General features: G+C 38.0%; 1 protein-coding gene across 1 annotated transcript; it reads right to left on the bottom strand.

Moving 5' to 3' along the window:
* Positions 1-1,951: 1,951 nt before the first annotated feature.
* Plscr5 (phospholipid scramblase family member 5) lies at positions 1,952-19,099 on the bottom strand. Its single transcript, XM_008851354.2, has 8 exons — positions 19,087-19,099; positions 14,135-14,316; positions 8,854-8,896; positions 7,742-7,962; positions 5,826-5,987; positions 3,886-4,047; positions 2,416-2,495; positions 1,952-2,329 (listed from the first exon to the last, which is right to left on the bottom strand). Exons 1-7 carry the CDS (start codon positions 19,097-19,099, stop codon positions 2,457-2,459), a joined length of 822 nt encoding a protein of 273 aa, XP_008849576.1. The 3' UTR covers positions 1,952-2,329; positions 2,416-2,456.
* Positions 19,100-19,450: the final 351 nt, after the last annotated feature.

Raw genomic sequence — 19,450 nt, 5'->3', positions numbered from 1 at the left:
CAAAGGACATCTGGGTACAAATGCTTAGGACTTAACGCGTATGGCAGAATGCATGAGGTCCTGTGTGGGGGGTGGTGAAAGGACATGGATGGGGGAGAGGGTCTAGATTTGACTGAGGACTGCTGTAAGAAATGTGCAAAAGCTCAATAAAATTTTTTAAAAATTAGTTGTTAGTCCACTTTTGCTTAGTACCTGAGACTGAATAACTTATAAAGAACAAAGCATATCATAGCTCTGGAAGCAGGGAAGTCTACGACCTGGCAAGAGTCTTGTCTTGTAAGGACTGGGCTCAGTTTCCAAGAAGGAGTCTTAAGTGCTGTGCCCCCCCCCTCACATTTCTAAAGAGTGGCAAGAGGGAGTCTCCCCTCCAAATCCTTTTCATCAGTGCATTGAGTCTATTCAGGAGGGGTCAGTCCCCATTGCTACCTGCTACCTCCTATGGGTCACACCTCTTCTTATAGGAAAGATTGGGTTTTAACAAAGATTTTGATGAGGACCATTTAAATCAAAACATCTATTGTTCTACATTTTAGCTAATAAGCACAAAATTTAATACTGTCTTTCCCTCCTTTTAGTTGGTCATAAGTGATATTAACCTGAAAAGAGAAAACACTGAGCATTTCTTATTGCCCCTCTGCAAGGCAGCATGGGAAACCTGAAGAGATACTGAGAGACTGCAGGCCAGCCAGCAGACAGAGATTGAGTCGAGGTGATGGTTACCGCAAGGGCGTTTGCCCCCTTCCGTGACTGCACGGCACACACGTGCAGGTGACACCAATTATACTGGCATGATGGATGGCCCAGGTGGAGGACAGATTGTGTTTTTGAAAATGCTCAATTTTCAGTATTTAGTACCTAAACTATTCTGTTCTAATATGATCTGGGGGCCATCAGAAAAGTTGAGGGTATAGAGCAAAATCGAGCAAAGCATAATGAGATACGTGCACAGAAACGCCATAACGAAACCCATTACTTTGTATGCCGGCTTAAAAGAAAATACATCTGAAAAAAGAATGCCCTGGCAACCGAATCAGAGACTAGGAAAGAGGCCCTGTTCCTCTCTGCCTTACAAAATGAAAGGCCCTAACCTCAGGTCACAGAACTGAATTGATATTTGCAGACTGCTGGGGGAACAACCGTAGCACATACAAGATTATTTCTAGGAGATGACAGGTTCATCATTTCAAAGATCATCTTAGTAACAGATGCTTGGCACGTGTGCCTGTTCGTTCTCCAACTGATGGCCATCAACTTCCTCCAGACACCTCCACTTGTGCCTGCACATTTGAGAGGTGGTAGGTGTCGGGAGCCTGCATAGATACCTGCAGGGTTGGTTCCTGTTTAAGTGAAGCCAGCGCCCTCGTTTTGAGGAGGGAAGATTAACTGTCACTCATAAGAAGAAACGTTGCCCTGGTGAGGGCTTTGGAAGCATGTAGATAACAAGGGGTTAGGAAGTAGGAGGGCCCACAGCATGGAGAAGCGGGCAGTGGGACTCAGCTGCGATCATGCTTTGCTACGCTGCTGCAAGAAGTGGGGTTTGACTCCTCTGGTTTTGTTTGCTTGTTCTTAAGTTCTAGAGCTGTCCATTTTTCATTTTCAGAATCAGGCCCCCTAATTGGCTGAAGCTATACTGCAATTTGAGATGCATATACACATGGCTGTTCAAACTCGGGCTGAACACTGCTTTGGCATGTGATCACCATTTCCTTATGAAATGTAGCTGTACCTCTGCCATTCGAATGAACTGAATTTGTCTATCTTCCTTCAGGTCTTTACATACGTTATTTACTCAATCTTTAAACTTTTCCAATATACAATAAAAATATTTTACTCCATAGGAAAATTGACATAGCCTAGGATGTATTAGACCCTCTCTTTCGCAAGAAAGAAATATGTGAGAAGCAGGATATAAAATAATACCTATACTTTAATACATCAAAATTGCATGTGAAATTTTTAAAAAGAAATAAAATTACGAAAGTCAAAAGGAAGTACTTTTGAAAAAATATTTTAGAAATTCAAGCCTTTTGATTAGTAACCAGAAAAACTTCAAAGTGTTCTCTAAACACTGAATTTCCATCAGCGGTGCTCCAAGCCTTGGCTCTCATCTGTCATGCTCACCATTGCAGTAACTTCAAAAGGATAAAAAGAGAACAGTAATCTCTCAAAGTAACCTTGTACTCAAGCCAGTAATTACAAGCTGGCATGCATTCACAATGAGGTAATTGTCTCATTAAACTATGTTTTAATAACTATCACAATTAACATTTTGTTATAAAAATCAAATACTCAAACCATTCAGAAATGAAATTCAGGGCCCAAGGGATATCTAAAAGAAAATGAAAAAGAATTAGATAGTGTCAAATATTGGCATCTTCAAAGGAAAGCGATCATTTAAACTTGCCTTTTACTTACTGAAATATGTTCTGCGTATTTTGTTTTCATCACACCACTTGTTATAATCCAGCTAGTGAATGTTCAAAGAACATGAAATCCTACAAATAAATAAACTGAATATGAGTGAATTTGCAAAAAAGGGCAGCAATTAAGATCAAGAGCCCGATACGCCAGCTTTGATTATGTGAAACGGTGATAGTTCCCAGTGGTGTTTCTGTAACACATGATTTATTGGTAGAAAAAAATCACAACATTCTAAGGTTCATGAAGCTCATAAGTTGAACTTTCCGATTGTAACAATTTAAATTCTTATTTAAATAAACACAGTATCATTATTTAAAATTGGAGTGTTCAAGATTGCAGAATTCAATTGCAGACACTAGAGGTCAGTGTGAGAGGTTATAATAGAGATGGTATTTGAAATGTTTGTAATTTACCTTGGAAATACATTTGAGAAGTTGTTTCAAAATATATTGGCCGAAGATGCGTGATTTAGCAAGAAGGGGGGCAAGTGCTGCTTGCCTTGCTGTGAATATGTTTCTCTCTTGGATGCTAGAATTTAAAAGTTATCCTTTCTTGAAATTGGGACATTATCTAAATCAGTGATTTTTAAGTTTGTAGAGCACGAAGGAGTCCTTGGACATCATATTCAAATGCTGACCTTGATGTGTCCAGGGTGGGAGCTGATTCCTGCACTTTGAACAGACTTCCAGGTCATGCAGGGACTGTACTTTGCTCCACATCTGACTAGAAACTATGTAGCTTTCCTACATCATATTGATCTCTCAAAGAATGTGAACCAAGAATGGGAAAACACATTTGTGGAAGCACAAGTATTTAGAAGGCTCGTGGAAACTAGGAAAAGAGAAATCAATAATGTTTAAGATACAGAAAATACAGCTTTATTTTTCACAGTATATTTTTGTCAACAGCCTATCTAAGTAAAGTAGGTTAATAGAGATTACAGACGAACTGCTTTTAAAATGAAATTAAGTGTGTCGCTTGATTAGAAGGATTGAGTGAATATCTAAGAGAAAGGGTGTGTGAGTGTGTGAACATCTGTACGAGTGTTCATTTCTGTGTGTGCATATGTTTCTCTATGTATGTGCATGTGTTTCTGTATGTGTGGCATGTGTGTGTATGTGTGTCTTTGGAATGGTTGATACTGACATGCAGAATGACCAAAAATGGGATACAAACAAGCAAAAACTAAACTCACATCGAAAGGGAAAGAAAATTCAGTTTTTGAGAAAATGGTAAGAAGGCTGTTATGGGTATTGGCCCTGCAAGGTATGAAGCCACTACAGAGGGGCCGCCTGAGAGGACAGTAAGCTTCCAAATTCTGATTTCCAAAGGATTTGATCCTTTCCCAAACTGCCTTCAGTATACATATTATCTGCTGCAGGTCCAGTGTGTGTGGAAGGGGATTGACGCTATAGTCTGTCAAGCGAGGCTAAAACTCGTTCACGCCACCCAGACCACACTTACGAAGAGAAAGCAAGCACCAATCAGCGCTGCTTTTAGTGTCACATCGAGATCTGCAGGGACATGGATTCCAAAGTTGTTGGCGTTTGTGAACACATCATTAACAAATCCAGACCAGTACTTGGAGATCTTCCCAACTGTAAGCTTTTCATGAACAGTTTTCACCTTTAAAAATAAAAATAAGAGGCATTAAATTTGTAGATAAGACATTTCTCTTGACATTTCTCAGTATGTTTCCTTTACGGTGAACATGTGTTATCATTATCTTCTTGTGTCAAGCTCGTTGCTTGTTGCACAGGTGTGGACATTTACCTTTACAGGGCTCAGTAACTTGTAACAGCTTCTAGCTTGTCTTTTTTTTTTTCCTATGTAAATTATTAAGGCCAGGCCACCACAAGGCGGCAGCAGGTACACAGAGCTCAGCGATGTGATCTAACCGTGAAGGAAATTCCTTTACCTGTATCCAAATTTTAAATCTAGATTTGTCACTATAAAATGTGTGTATTGGCATTATGTATAATATATGTGCATATGCTTTTGAGAAATATTAAAAGGAATGAATTTATTGGTGAGATTCATATGCTTTAAACTTTTTAAGATTATGTATCAAAATTTTAAAATATTACGATACATTTATGTTTTTACATTACACTCAGACATGTCTTTCTAACCACTCGTAAGTATTATTTTAACATAAAGAACTTTGAACTAATGCACAATGCAGGAAATTGAGATGAATTTGACATTGAAGTCTCCAGGCCTTTTCAAGGAGGGATCTACAATTCAACTTCATCAACTGTTTTTCTTTCTCCTGGTCATCATTTTCATGCTGAGAGTTATTTAATATGAAACTTCATTTTCTCCTTGATAGACATATAAAATATGACTTAGAACATTACTGTATCTTGGATACTAAGGCTCTTATAAGTCTCTTTAATTGTATCATTCTTTAAAAAGATACATGTCATCTTGCAGTGTTGGATGGAGGACACATCACTCAGCAAAGTCTGCATATTCTATGTGTACAGACCTCCCTCAAGTCTTTAAAACAGACATGGGGGATACACATGAATGGTGAAAAATAGGCACATGCTCTAAATTAGACTTTCTCTTCTGCCTGTGAAACGTTTAGGATAATCTGTTAAGTGAGTTCATGCTGTCCCAGGTTGAGTTTACAATTGCCTGTTTTAACACTTCACTATTTTGGTTTAGTTCTGGAAAGCTGAGAGTACATTATACTATAAAAAACCCAGCAAGTCTTAGAAAGATAGCTGTATGTAATGATGCTCTAGTATCTAGTGGAAAGTTGTTTTGAAATGAGACCTGAACTGGGTTAAATGGCCACCAAGGAGCCCTACAGGAAAGGAGACACAACTTTAGGTGATCTGAAATACACATATTTACTTTATCCCACATGCACTTTTAATTCCCTGTGACTCAACCTGCCAAACACAGGATGTGCCATGATTTTTGGCAATCACAACATATTGGTTATCTAAAAATGACAAAACCATATATGCAAAAATGTTTGATGTTCAAAGCCTTAGACTGAAAATAAGATACCTGCTATTTTAAGTAATCAGATATGGTAGTTTTATCTACTATATTTAGCAGATATGATGGAGGGAAATTTTTATTTTATGATTATCATTTTTAATTTGTTAAAGTTTCTTTGAATAATATCTGCAGTGGTCTATGACAGATAAGATGGTCAAGGAGAGCATGTTTTCATAGTATAATTTTTTTCTAAAACTTTTAGACTTAGCATCTTTGAAATAATGATTATTATTGCTGCCATGAAAATATACTTTATTAGAACAATTATAATATGAAATTCTCAAATTTTATTTTGGGGATATTTCATGTTTTGAATGTCTTAAAAATTGAATTATGTTGCAAAAAATCAGGGCCTAAGAAAACTTTCTTCATTTTGCCATTCATACCTCAAAATCCACATCGCCAAAACAGCCACAGGTTGCACAAGGACCAACAATTTTCAAAATATCTTCTTTGTTTGCATTTTGGATTGTGAATTTAGGTTGGAAGGGGTCCCACTTCTGTGCAACATAACCAACTATAGTACCAGGAGGGGCTTGGATTTCTAACTGTAGGAAGAAATAACAATAAAAGATTTTCTAAGGTTATTGTTTTAATCACATTATAATGTCAATTTACATTTGTACAATACTTGTTATGAAATTATTTTTGCATTCTAAAAGCCATTTTAGACATCTATTTCTAAAATGCAAAGCGGTGTGTTTCTTGGACATTTCATAGTGTCTTTGTTAAAGAAATGAAGAGGATTCTTTACTCAAGTATCTTTAGTACTTCACATTGAACGTCTGGGCGTGGTTTCCACGACACAGCTGCCCGCACCCACCTCTGGCCATGGACACCCACTGCTTTGCCATTTCATCTTTCTATAATAGCTTGTACAGAATAGCTTTTTACCATGCTTGAACCTACAGCTACTCAGTTGTAGCCACAACGCACATCTATTTGAAGACTTCTTTACCAGTTGTTGAATGCTGACATTAGTCATTTAGGCATTATTTTATTTGATCCCTTTTCACCTACAAATGTAGGTAAGGCAAGTAAAATCATTTTAAAAATAATTTGGGTGGGGGCAAATAAGAACTGTTTCTTTTAAACTGAACCAGATCTCACCCACTCATCTTATTCCAATTTCTCTTCCTGAATTCATCATCTTGTGTATGTCTTCCGTACTCTTGGGTAGACTGGAACAGCTTTAATCAGGTGGCCTAGAGTTTGGTATATTTGTTCAGAAATCACTTTCAATTACTTATTTTATTTTAACCAAATTTTAAAAAATGTTTGTGGGCATCAAATAAATCTTATGTTAAAATCACAGGACACTAGGCTACTATGATGTGAAATATCAATTATTAGATATTTTCAAATGACACACATTGATTTTTAAGTGACTATATCATCTTAGGGGTGTCTCTCAATCTTAAATTTCCTCAAGGAGGGTGGAAATCCAGGTTGCATACAAGAATACTTGAGCGTTCTTTCCCACGGGGAATCAGCTTCAAGAGATGTTATTAGAAACTTCCCTAAATAACCACCTTCTACACTCATGTTTGTCCCCATTGTCCTAAGGACTGTACATAGAGGTGTTGAAAAGAGAAGTTCAGGTTTTAATAGGGACATGGAACAAGTCCAGTTATGTTTATTGAGTGCTTGGTTATGGACAAGTCTATTCTCTCTCTGAGCCATTTGCTTGACAGTAGAATGTGGAGAATAAAACTATTGGTCTAGCTCACAGAGATGTCATATTGAAGTCAGAAAATGTCTGTGTCAATTGAGCTGTATTATGTCAATGAAAATTATTATTACAGACCTACTGAACAGTAATTACAACTAATGATCCAGTAGTGACATTGTGTTGCAAACCATAGAGTTAGTTATACACGTACAAATGCAAAGCAAAGTGAGAGACTGCAAAATAATACCCGAGAGAGAGAACACCTGAGAGGAGGCAGGTGCCATTGCACTTATCTCCTGGGTGTTGCCACTGTTAGGGATGATGGGTATATTGTGCAGAGGTGGAACTTGCAGACATTACAATCATGTGCCTGATACACAGGTGGATATGTCTCATTTATAGGACTCATGAGCTGTTTTCATGAATTAACCTAATGGTAGCCACCATAGTTTTTGTTTGAAAATGGACAAAAATTAGTGCCTTACCCAATCCTCATGTTTTCCTCATCCTAAGAGGGAACGTATAAATTCAAGCAATTGTGAGGGTGATTGACCCAGAGCTCCAGATGAATGCCATTTACAGAAATGATTGCTAATCTTAAAAAAAGAGCACTCAGAGACAGTGACCAACCTCTTGTAGGTAGCAAGGACACCAGCAGGTGTTACATCTCAGGGGCCTGTGTACTGTAATCACCTCCCGACCTGAGTTATCTGTGATGTTCAGGGTGCAGGCTCGCAGGGTGGAGCAAACACTGCGATTGAAACAGATGCTTTCTTCCACTGCAAAGTAAATTCTTTGTCCCAAGCTGTTTTTGATCTCATATTTGTTGGAGGTCTCGGTGCCAAGTATCACTAACAGAAAACACATCTTATAAAGAAATGCATTGATTGGTATCAAGAGTTTTCCAAAGTAAGAGAGAGTACTATTAACAGAAAATAGAGTCACTGCAGAGTTACTATACTGAAAGTCTCATTTTCACACAAGTCTGTTTCGAGGTCCTAAATCTTGAAGACTTAGCCAGAGAAATCAAAGTGAACTCTGCGAACAAAGGTAACAACTGCATTCATTTTTATTTCAGAACTATGACCCAAATATGTTGTACTATGGTTCAACTAAGGAAAACAATTCTGTAAGGAAGAATTTATTACTCAAATAATAATCCTATTCTTGCCGTGTTAGTTATTAGGACAATTTACAATGATGTCTATGACTGTGTCTAAAATCTCTTTTAACATCCACAGCTGTTGTGCTATCAACCTTCTTCAAGTCTGACATGTTCTGGAGTAATGTAGACTATTATAAGAAGAAAACACTTGAGTCATTTGAAATTAATCATCCTTGCAAATTTGTCTATTGCTAAACGATATGTCTATTTTGTTGAGTCGTTGGCAAAGCAAAAAAGCAGCAGCATTAGTTTTGATAACTTTTAAAATCTGCTCTCAACCTTGATTTCCTCTTCTCAGAGCATTAGAAATTTAAATGATTAGGATCCATGGAATGTTAATTACTGCTTATCATTTTAAGATTACATTTGTTAGAATTTGGATGGTGTTGTCACCAAAGACTTAAAGAGTTTCATACTTGTAGTTTTAGCTAACTTAACTAATAAATTTAATTTTCATTTAAAAAATAGGTCAAGTGATCTTTTGATCTAATTCTATGTGTTTGACTCCTTCTAACATATTTAGATGGAAAGAAGCTTGTAAACATGAAAGCTTTTCAGCAGAGCCTGATGTACTTACTCCCAAGAAGCTCCACCTGCTGGTGTATGATGATCAGGTCCAACTGCAAAGGACGATAGGCAGGAAATGAAACCATTCTATCACTGCACTTGGAAGGTCTTGGGGATGTTCGTTTTCATCTCCTTACTATGCAACGTGAAATCAGACCGTTTTCATTGAGAAGTTCTGAACAGTTACAATTTAATAAGGCAAAGAGAATGAAATGTTATTGCTCTGGTAAAAATTCACAGACAGCTTAAAATTGCAAGGCAGGATTGCTAAGCGTAAGAATAGGAACGATGTTTATGCTAAGTCCGTCTATGCTAATGAGAACTCTGGTAAAAATTCACAGACAGCTTAAAATTGCAAGGCAGGATTGCTAAGAGTAAGAATAGGAACGATGTTTGTGCTAAGTCCGTCTATGCTAATGAGAGAAAAAAGGAGATGATACTGCAAACAACAGTTCGAGGAGATTTTTAAAATAACCTCTGAATGATAATGAAGATGTTTTAGAACTCTCTAAAATTCCATCTGAGGAGATGAAGCCACACAGTGAGGTCCAGCGTGTTCAGCCTCTGTCAGTCCCTGTCTGATCCCCACGATACCTCATTCTTCTCAGAGGGGAAATGTCTGCTTAAGCTGAAAGAGGCTGTTTGAGAAACAGTTCACATTCACACTTTCCTTAGGGTCAGGAAAAGCATAAAGCCATTAGATGCCAACAGAATGAATTGAAGAAGAATGTGAGGTTTGCTACCAAATATCTGCCATAGCGTTCATCTCCTGCAATTAGAAATGAAATTAATTTACAGAGATAAAGTGTCTACAGAGCTGGGAAATGACCATATTTATAGCATGTAACACAAATTTCTTCTTGTACTTTTATTTATTCATTATTATTGTGGGCATTTTTATATATACATATATATGGTATGTGTACACATGGTGGTTAGAGGACACCAGCTCACAAACTGCTTCTTTTAAAAATTTACTATTTTTACTTTATGTGTATGCGTGTATTGCCTGCATGTAGGTAAGTGCACCCGTGTCGTGCAATGCCCTTGGAGGACAGAAGAGGCTGTCAGATCCCCTGGACTGGAGTTACAGACAGTTGTTAGCTGCCATGTGGGTACTGGGATTTGAACCTGGGTCTTCTGCAGGAACAATCAGTGTTCTTAACCTCTGAGCCATCTCTCCAGCCCCACAAATTGCTTTTTTCAAAGGAAATATGAAGTACTCGTTTTAGAGCGACCTCATTTGTGCAGTATCCATAGAGCTTCTAATGCAAAAATCATGAGCCGTGACTACATGGATGATCGCTGCCTTTCTTTTTTAAAAAAATATTTTATTTATCATTTTTACTTTATGTGTATGAGTATATTGCTGTATGTATGTAAGTGCACCCATGTTGTACAATGCTCCAGAGGTCGGAAGAGGATGTGGGATTCCTCTGGAACTGGAGTTACAGACAGTTGTTAGCCACCATGTGGGTGCTGGGAATCGAACCTGCGTCCTCTGCAAGTGCAGACGGTGCTCTTAACCACTGAGCCATCTCTCCAGCCTTGGATCACTGCATTTCTTATACTTTTTAAAAAGATCTTTATATATTTTTTAAATTATATACGTGTGTGTGGTTCTGTGTATGAGTGTAGGTGGTTGAGGAGCCCAGAGGTTTGACTCCTGGACTGGAGTCACAGACAGCTGTGGGTTGCCCAATATGGTTGCTGGGAATCCAACTCTGGCCTTCTGCAAAAGGCATCTGTCCAGCCCTGATCACTGTGTTTCTAGTGCTTCATTTTAAAATTATGTCTTGAAGGTATCTTCACCATATTCTCCCTTCACATACGTAAACTCCTCAGGGATTGTTAAGCCAAGGCAATTAGTAGCACGATTTGGCATAGATTGGAGACCACAAATCCAGAATATTTACAGCTGCCCTTTCATTCCTCTTGTACACCTGGCTGTGAGGAAAAGCATCTTTTTCTCTTACTTTTTCTCTAATCATTGAAAAGAGTACACAAAATATTTTTTCCAAAAATCATTTATTACTAGAGATTCTAAAATCATTTCAACAATCATGACAAAACATTTTAAAATGGAATAAGTCCTTTGCAGTGGATTACATTAGCTCTGTTGTCTTTTGAAGAAAATGGAGACTTTGGGGAAGAAGAGTAGAAACTTCTGAGAGAGTACATGTGGTTATTTAGCGGTGGGCCTGAAGAGAGGCAAGTTAAGAGATGGAGGGCTGTGAGGTCAGGGTTAAGGTGCTTGAGTTTAGGAATTTCAAATATTGGTGTTATGGTGTTAGGTTTAAAGTTTTGAAACTCTCAGTTGAGATCTACTCCATAATGAAAAGGGAAGTTGTATCGAACAATAGCAGTTTTCAACTGAATGATATCCAGGAGGCAGCCACTCCTGGAATGCTGAGCAAACACCTCGGAGAGATGGGTATCCGGACACATTAAAGAATTTGCCTTAGGTCACACAGCCTGTGTTTGGCCGTCAGCCCTGACATGCCTTGTGTCACTTTATTACATGGCTAACGTAACTAGACACAAGAGAAGCCATCATAAGTGATCCCGTGACTCGCGAACATCTCTGCCCGGAATTTGCCTTAGGTCACACAGCCTGTGTTTGGCCGTCAGCCCTGACATGCTTTGTGTCACTTTATTACATGGCTAACGTAACTAGACAAAAGAGAAGCCATCATAAGTGATCCCGTGACTCTCGAACATCTCTGCCCACTGCTCTCTTCAGTCTCGTACTTCTGTGTAACAAAACTGTACTCTCTGTGCACAAGCCTCTTGGATTTGAGAATGTTGATCTTGGTTATTGCTATAGGTGGCTTTAAGTAGCCCTAAGCTACAAATAAATTGTGGCTTGAGTGGACCTCTTCCATCATTTTCTGTTGGTTGATGAACTAGGAGTTGGTAGGAACTTTAAAGAGAGAAACTTTAAATAGTGCACGTTGAAACGTCAAGAAAAGTAAAATATTTCTTAAACACTGAAGCCATGAAAACACAATGACAGCTTTGAACAGACAGCTTCAAAGTCAATTAAAAAAAATCAGGCTTATAAATGTCATTGATTTCATTGCATCTATTTAAAAATAAATGGAATGTTTTCAGGCCCACTCACCTCTTACTTATAAGTGGCCAAATTCTAATCCTCTAATGCATCAGGATTAAATATTATTCACTCTTGTGAATATGTAAATCTAATTTACAATCGGTGTATTCATTCCTTCTTAGGTTTAAATGTACATTATGTATGCGCTTATTCTCAAATTGTTTATGGAAACAATATTCTTGAGAGCTAGTGGATAGACTTGATGTATAGAGAACACAGTAAGAGTTTAAATAACCATCTAATTTTTAATACAGGAAGATTTTTCTTATATTTTCTGGTTTATTTCTTGAATTATACTCTGTTTCCAAATATGCATAATTTCATTTAATTCTTATGTCTTTCAGTTCAAAGTTAACACTTAAAAGTCATTTAACAGTGTGTCTGGAAGGTAAAATTCTTTTGAAATGGTCATTTTTTTATATGTACATGGTTTAAAGCAAACCCATATTCTTTTAGTAAAAAAGGAATAAGCAATTCCCTTTAGAAGTAAAATATTAACAACTTATGGTATATTTTGTTTTCTGAAAATATTGGCAAAGGTATGGTTTTTATATTGCATCTTAAAGTGAAGTCCATGCGTTCTTGGTCTATTTATTGAATGTTAAAACATGTATTCACGTCAAGCATCTGGCCGGCTGTGTCGTCACTCATGGGTGGAAAAAGAATACGTGGTGACCATATGTGATCATCAAACTCCAGCCCTCTGGCACTGGTATATCACTTTTATATTTGGCAAAACCTTGTCTGACGACATTCCCAAACAGCTTGCAGCAGTTAATCAACTCTAGTCAGCTATTCCAGCTGATCCGTTTTGCAGATGGAAGATGGTGGGTTAGCTCTCCCAGCTCTTTAACATATCTCCCTGAGCTCTCCAGTGTCTAAAGTACATTTGTCTGCCAGTGGGTTTCTGGAGAAGGCATCTGCAATTATAAACATTTTCCCAAGAACATATGCTGCTTGAGCTTAAAGCCTATCAGGCATAACAGAAATTTCTCATACCTTAAGGGAATTAACACAGAGATTTGATTTTGATAAAGGAGCTAGATTTTATTGTTTGAAGGAATGCCAAAGAAGCGGGCGCTCAGCAGATGTGCTGACATCTCAATGTTAGTGTAGTTGGCTTTGTAATCTTTTGTAGGATAAGATGCTACAACAATAATATGTCCATATATGAGCAACAATTGCTGTTTATTTGCCATGTGACTCAGATGCTGATCTTCGTTAGCTGACAAAGTTATTGCAAGGCTTGACTTGCTGCTCACCCTGCAATGGTTAGACCGATACCAGTAGTGATACCTTTGGGCCTGGAGATCTTGAACACCAGTAGACTGTAATGTGGACTGGATAACCTGCTTTTTCTTGGACTTTCATGTTCCCTTTAAGAATCTGGTAGAGATTTTTCAAGCCCTTACAGAGTATCTATGACCACCCTCTCACCTTTTCACATGTTACAGCTGTATGTTTTCTGGCTTTTTTACATGGCTTTGCACTGTTTAGAAAGGTTTGGTTTGGCCATTGAACGCAATGACACCGTGTTTGAGTGACAGGGGCTAGGCTTTGTGCTTCTCACCTGCTTTGAATATAACAACTGCTCAACATATGTTTTTATTTTATTTTTGTTATTTTCATTTATGTGTACGAGTGTATTGCGTGCACGTGTGTGAGCGCACCTGTGTCGTGCAATGCCGCGGAGGTCAGAAGAGGGCTTCGGATTCCCCTGGAACTGGAGTTAAGGACGGTTCATAGCCGCCATGTGAGTGCTGGGAATCGAACTGGGGTCCTCTGCAACAGCAGTCAGTGCTCTTAAATGCTGAGCTAGCTCTCCAGCCCCCTCAACACATATTTTTAATTCAATAGCTGTAGGTGTATTTGTTTGGTAATCCCTTGGATATAAGTACCTCAACACCTTGAACAATGAACAGAAGACCTGTAAATGTGCTAAATGGCTCTGTCAAAACTGTTTAGTTGCATCACTCTGTCAGGTAAATAAGGACAGGCAGCAAGGTGAAATAAGCTTCTTTCTAAATAGCAAAAACAAAGAAAATGATACTTTATAACGATACTTCATGATTTATAATGCCTTTCACAGTTCATTAAATCATTGGTCGAAAAGCAAGAAACCAACTTTGAACTGGTTTTAGAGGGAACACATCAGGAAAGGGACCGGTGTGCGTACCTGGCTCAAATTTTCTAGACCGGGAGGAAGGCTGGTTGTTGGCAGGAAGCTGCCTGGCAGAGGGACCCCCAGCTGCCCTGTTTGGTTCCAGAGATGAGAAGAAGACATGTGAGAGCTTTGATCCGGGTCCGAAGCCCCAGGAAGAATTGGAGGCCTGTCTCTTGGCAGTTGGCTCTGTACATCTGCAAGAGAATGGAAATGTTGCTGTATATTACAGTTTAGGTCCCCTTTACTTACTCCTTGGTTTTTAAAAATTCTTTGATTTAGATGGCAGCTCGTCACCTGCTGTCTCTCATTTGCATGTTCTTTGCTTTATTTTTGTTATTCATTTCTGCTGTCACTTGACTCAAGCCAGAGAGAAAGGAAAGAAAAATGCTGGGGAACAGGAGAGAGGCTCAGCCGTTGGTTAAGAGCACGGGCTGCTCTTGCAGAGGACCTGGGTTCCGTTCCTAGCACCCACAGGAGAGCTAACAACCATCTGTAGCTCCTCTTCCAGGGGATTCCATGCCGTCGTCCTCAGGCATTGCACAACATGGGTCCACTTACATGCATGCAGGCAATACACTCACACGTAAAACAAATTAATAAAATATTAAAAAAGGAAAAATGCTGGTAGGAGTTAAATAACTGACCTAATCAAATATAGCAAATTCATATATTTGCTGATGTCGATATATTTGCATGTATATGCAAGTGATATCTCTTCAAAGAGATGAAGAATCACAAACCAAAGACACTAGGAGAGCCTGCACTCATAAAAGCTCAGGCTTACACTGGGTTGCACTTTGGACTTTTAAGCCATATTTTCCCCTCTCTAAGTATTATGGAGCTAGCTTGTGATTTATGAAGCTGTTTTACCTAATTGTGTTAGTCATATTGTTATGGTCCAGTTTAATTCAATGACTCTTTAGCCTTTGTCATTACCACCTGGAAGATTTGTTGAAACAGGCCTTCTTCCAGTTCTGTTTAGAGACTGGGCTGAGAGGCTTGAAAAGGTGCATTTTGGTAAGGTTCTAGATGAAGCTAACGGTCCTGCTTGTATAGGATGTACAATGACAACTATTTCTTAAACTCCATAAACTTGAGTAGACTCATAACATGTGTGAGCTTAAGGACAGTATAATATCAAAGCTAGGTTTAATTTCCATGTATTCAATTTAAAACTTCAGTAACTTTGTGATAGTATGGACCTCTTTGTAGCAGGCATGGTGTTATGAAAAATAGCACAATTACAGAATTATATAAAGTCACTTTGCTGTTTTAGAGAGGTTACCTGCTGTCAATATTACTGCCAAGTGAACATGTTACTATTTTAGTTATCTCTCAGATTGGAATTTATACGCTTCCTTCTTACTATACATTAGTCTGTGTAATGTTATGGATAAGCCCTGAGAAGTGATACATGAGAATCTTTTAATATAAAAATATACATGACAGCTTTTCTACAATTAGTTTCCTATTTTCTGCTCATAAATACTACTGAGTTATCTCCCTCATCAGATACCAACTTTTCATAGACTCTCAGTGTTTTTGCTTCTTACCATCATAAGGTATCAGGATTTTTAAAAATATAAGCATATTTAATTAATCAATATTGAAGTACTTTAGCTTGGATGCTGGTGTGCAACAAAGTGTGTATGACCAGGTACTTTCAAATATGATAGTGGTCATTATGAAAACAAGAACAGTAAAGCATTGCATCTCTTAATAACATGAATCTTCTCTGGGAATGTGTCATGAGGTGGTTCCACAGTTGTGTGAATGTCATGAAGTGTGCTTACTAGGCAGTATCATTTTACAGACCCACGGTCTGGGGTCCACCATAGACTGAAATGTTATTGGGGATGTAGATGAATGAAAGAAAAAAGAAAACCTGGTTCAGATTGACACATTTGTACAGTTGTAAAAGCTTTGAATAAGTACTCTCGTTAAGCATATATGAAATTGGAGTGCTGTGCACATAGTTAACAGTCGATTACAGTGTCTGATGCTGAGATCTGTGAAGGTCTGGGTACATTAGAGGTGTGTTATTACTTTTTTTTGTATCTTTAAGTCTCAAATATAGTTTTCAATTGCACTGGGTTTCTTTTTAAGATAATAAATTCTCCATCATTAAGAAAACTAGAGCCTGAATGAGCTCCTGGAAAGGGATTAAAAAACAGATGAAGGCACACAGACAGACAAGGAACGGCCCTTTGGACAAAGGCATAAATTGATTCTAGTCATGATGAGCTTATTTTAGGCTTACATATCCGGGAAGTGTTAATGAGGGGCAACTGCCAGATGATTCACTTACTTATTTACCCTTAAGGTTGTAGGAACAGACTGGGTTTATATTAATATTGATGTAGGCTTGCTAAATTTGCATTAATCTGTGACATTTAAGATTTATATAGAACATTCTTTATGATTAAGAATAAATGAAAAAACTTGTCCTTTGGCCCCCTGAAGCAGTTCTGCTGTGATAAGGCTGTAGCAACTTGCTTCCCACAAGGATCCTGGAGAACCCCTTTCAGCTCTGGAGCAGGCACCAAGGAAGGGGTTTATAAGGCTTCTGTTTCCAGGAAGAGACCCTAGAATGGGATTACAAGGGGAAACCCCATGGGAAGACTATGTAAAAGTATGTTACAATCAGAGGGGAATTAATGATCACTATAGCAAAAGCTTGAAAAGAGTTAAAAGGTAAGAAACGGTTTTCTCAACATTAGTACCCCACACAGCTATCATCTCATTGCCGGAGAAAAAAAGTAGAGGTAAAATGATCTAGAAAAATCTAGTTCACAATGATAAAATTTAGAACTTGGAAAATGGAGAGACACAATTATTATTTAGAAAATGTTATTGGCTGTCGGAAATGTTCCATGTCTTGGTCTTGTTGGTGATTTCATGAGTGAATCCTTATTTCAGAAATCATGAAACTTAAGTTTGGTGTGTTTTTTGTACTTTATAGAACATGCACGATCACACAGTGAAAATATATAGGGTTAGTTTCCAACAATACCTGACAGAAGATTCTTAGATTATCTCTTGTTATTTCTCTTGCCTCAAAGATTGGCAAATCACCCCACGTTTATTCTGTCAACTATGTTCTCTACACACTTCAGTAGGTTGTGTCTACAAAGGGTCTGCAGATCCCAGACTGGGCCACTAGCTCCTGACCTAATAGCAGGTCCTACGGATCCTGTACTCTTTCTCTGTGGTCGCTTGTTTCTTTCTAGGGTCTCAGAGGTCACTTGAACACCCAGAGACACTGTCTCTACAGTTTCTATTGTCCTGAGAATTCCTGCCTCTATCAGACTTAGTTTGAGATCAGTGTGTTTTTAAGAGTATTTATTATTACTATGTGAAGAGGGTCCAGGTGACATAGACTTCTCTAAAGGTATCCAGGTCAGGCTGTTCTATACCTGTCTACGAATGTCCAAATAACCTGGAGTCTCTGAGGAGATGTTAACTGAAAATATAGTTGTGTGGGTCAGAGCAATAACTTCCTGGCCACTGTACCGTGTACCATGTTTCACTTGAGTGTGGTGAGCAGGTCACAGGGGTGTTAGATTTCGTCCTCAAGTTTGTCTCTGAGCTTAGTCGTAAGTCTTTTTCATTACTGAACACCACTGCTTTTTCGGCAGATTAGTCATGTTTTGATCATAATACTACTTTCTAGTCACAGTTTCTTCAAAGTCTCAGACCACCAGATGAATAAGGAGCTCCTTTGAATTTCTATCTACTCTTTTAAAAATGTATAACTAACTCATAAATATTTTACACACTCTTCAACTCTTCTTCCAGGCCACTCTGTGGCTGCTCTTAGTTTGCTAAAACAAGAGCCATTTTGGAGTCTGGGTTCATGTCAGTCTTAGAGAAATACATTAAGGGTTTTGATCCTTTGTTTTCAAATACAAAAGATGTTGCAGACATATTAAAACTCACGAGTCTAGATGTCTGAAATGTGTTTTATGAAACAAAGAAAAAATATATATTTCTTTGAGTTGGTCGTTTATTTAATTTGGGATACGAAACATTTGTGTGCTCATCTTATTTGTAATGGACTATAAAAGTTTCCCTCAATTACACAAATCAGAATCCTGCATGCTAAAACTTTTCATTGTAGTATGGAGTTTAATGGTTTGTGCTGAAAGTTGAATAGAAAGTACATTATGATTTTGTTTTTAGAAATACTTTTATTGAGAGTACAACTTATTACCCTGACAAAACCACATCTCTTGTCTTTTAAGAGTTTTCTTAAGTTAAAATAGCAATAATGATATTTTAATAATTTTGCAGGAATCTGAGAAAAACCTTCCCAGCACTCTTTCCCCCAACAAAGACCCTAATCGAGCTCTGTTTAAATTGTATATTTTCGTTTGATTTCTTATGTTTACTTTGTGTATTACCAAAATTTTTGAATGCCCTTAACTTTATACATCAGCATATTTACTTCTGCTACATCAAGCTTTGGCTGCAATGTCAGCAAGTCCTGTTCTGCCTATGGCTGTGTGACTCGTGATCCTGAACAACAAATAAGAGGGTAAAAATGTTCAAATCACATTTTTTAATGCGTGTGTGAAAATTTTTCTTCAGATGCATTTAAACTTGGAATTTCATCCATCCCCGTGTTTACATTAAACGGCCCCTCTCAACTTTGCATTTCAGCTTTTCTCATGTTTAAATCTATAGTGATGAAGACGTATTTTATATCTGAGCTTTTTACATTCTACTGGCTTAAAATGTAGTGTGCGTGCGTGCGTGCGTGTGTGTGTGTGTGTGTGTGTGTGTGTGTTTTAAGTTAGGGCAATGTACCCCCTGAGGTAAATTAATTAAATTCTAAAATTCAAAAGCAATGAATAACAGCTTTTAAAGTACCAGCCTGACTGATTGCAATACCTCAACAGCGATACATTTTAAGTTATGCTGTACATGAGGGGAAATTAATGGTTGGCTATTTTTGCTCTTACCTTTAGAGGCCATGGTGGTGTCTGTGTACTTCTTCAAGGCAGCCGCTGAAAAGCAAAGGCTTTCCTTGTTTCAGCACAGATAGAACGGCATGCATAAAACTGCAGACACTGTCTGTCTGCCTCAGGTCAGCTTACAGATAACAGGATCAGAGTGCCTCTCAGGTTCTAGAGTGTTTGATTTTATCTGTTTGGACAATAGGGGGAGATGAAGCCATCACCAAAAGAAACACAGAACTTGGAAACAGTCTGAGAACCTGGTGGCTGATAGAACTATTTAAAATAACAATCAGAAGGAAAAGCATACAATATTTATGGAATATACATTTTCTAATTATTCTTGTATTAGATATAGTTTGTTAACTTC

This window comes from Nannospalax galili, unplaced genomic scaffold (genome assembly GCF_000622305.1).
Source record: "Nannospalax galili isolate Female #2095 unplaced genomic scaffold, S.galili_v1.0 scaffold1566, whole genome shotgun sequence".
NCBI classification, from domain to species: domain Eukaryota; kingdom Metazoa; phylum Chordata; class Mammalia; order Rodentia; family Spalacidae; genus Nannospalax; species Nannospalax galili.
The sequence above is the reverse complement of the archived record's forward strand: the minus strand, read 5'-3'. Positions and strand labels throughout refer to the sequence as shown.

Coding starts and splice junctions, on each gene's coding strand:
- Plscr5 (XM_008851354.2), bottom strand. Junction 7,963..8,853: donor GCAGGTGGAGCTTCTTGGGA/GTAAGTACATCA, acceptor GTTTTCTGTTAG/TGATACTTGGCACCGAGACC. Junction 5,988..7,741: donor GTCCTTGCTACCTACAAGAG/GTTGGTCACTGT, acceptor TTCTTCCTACAG/TTAGAAATCCAAGCCCCTCC.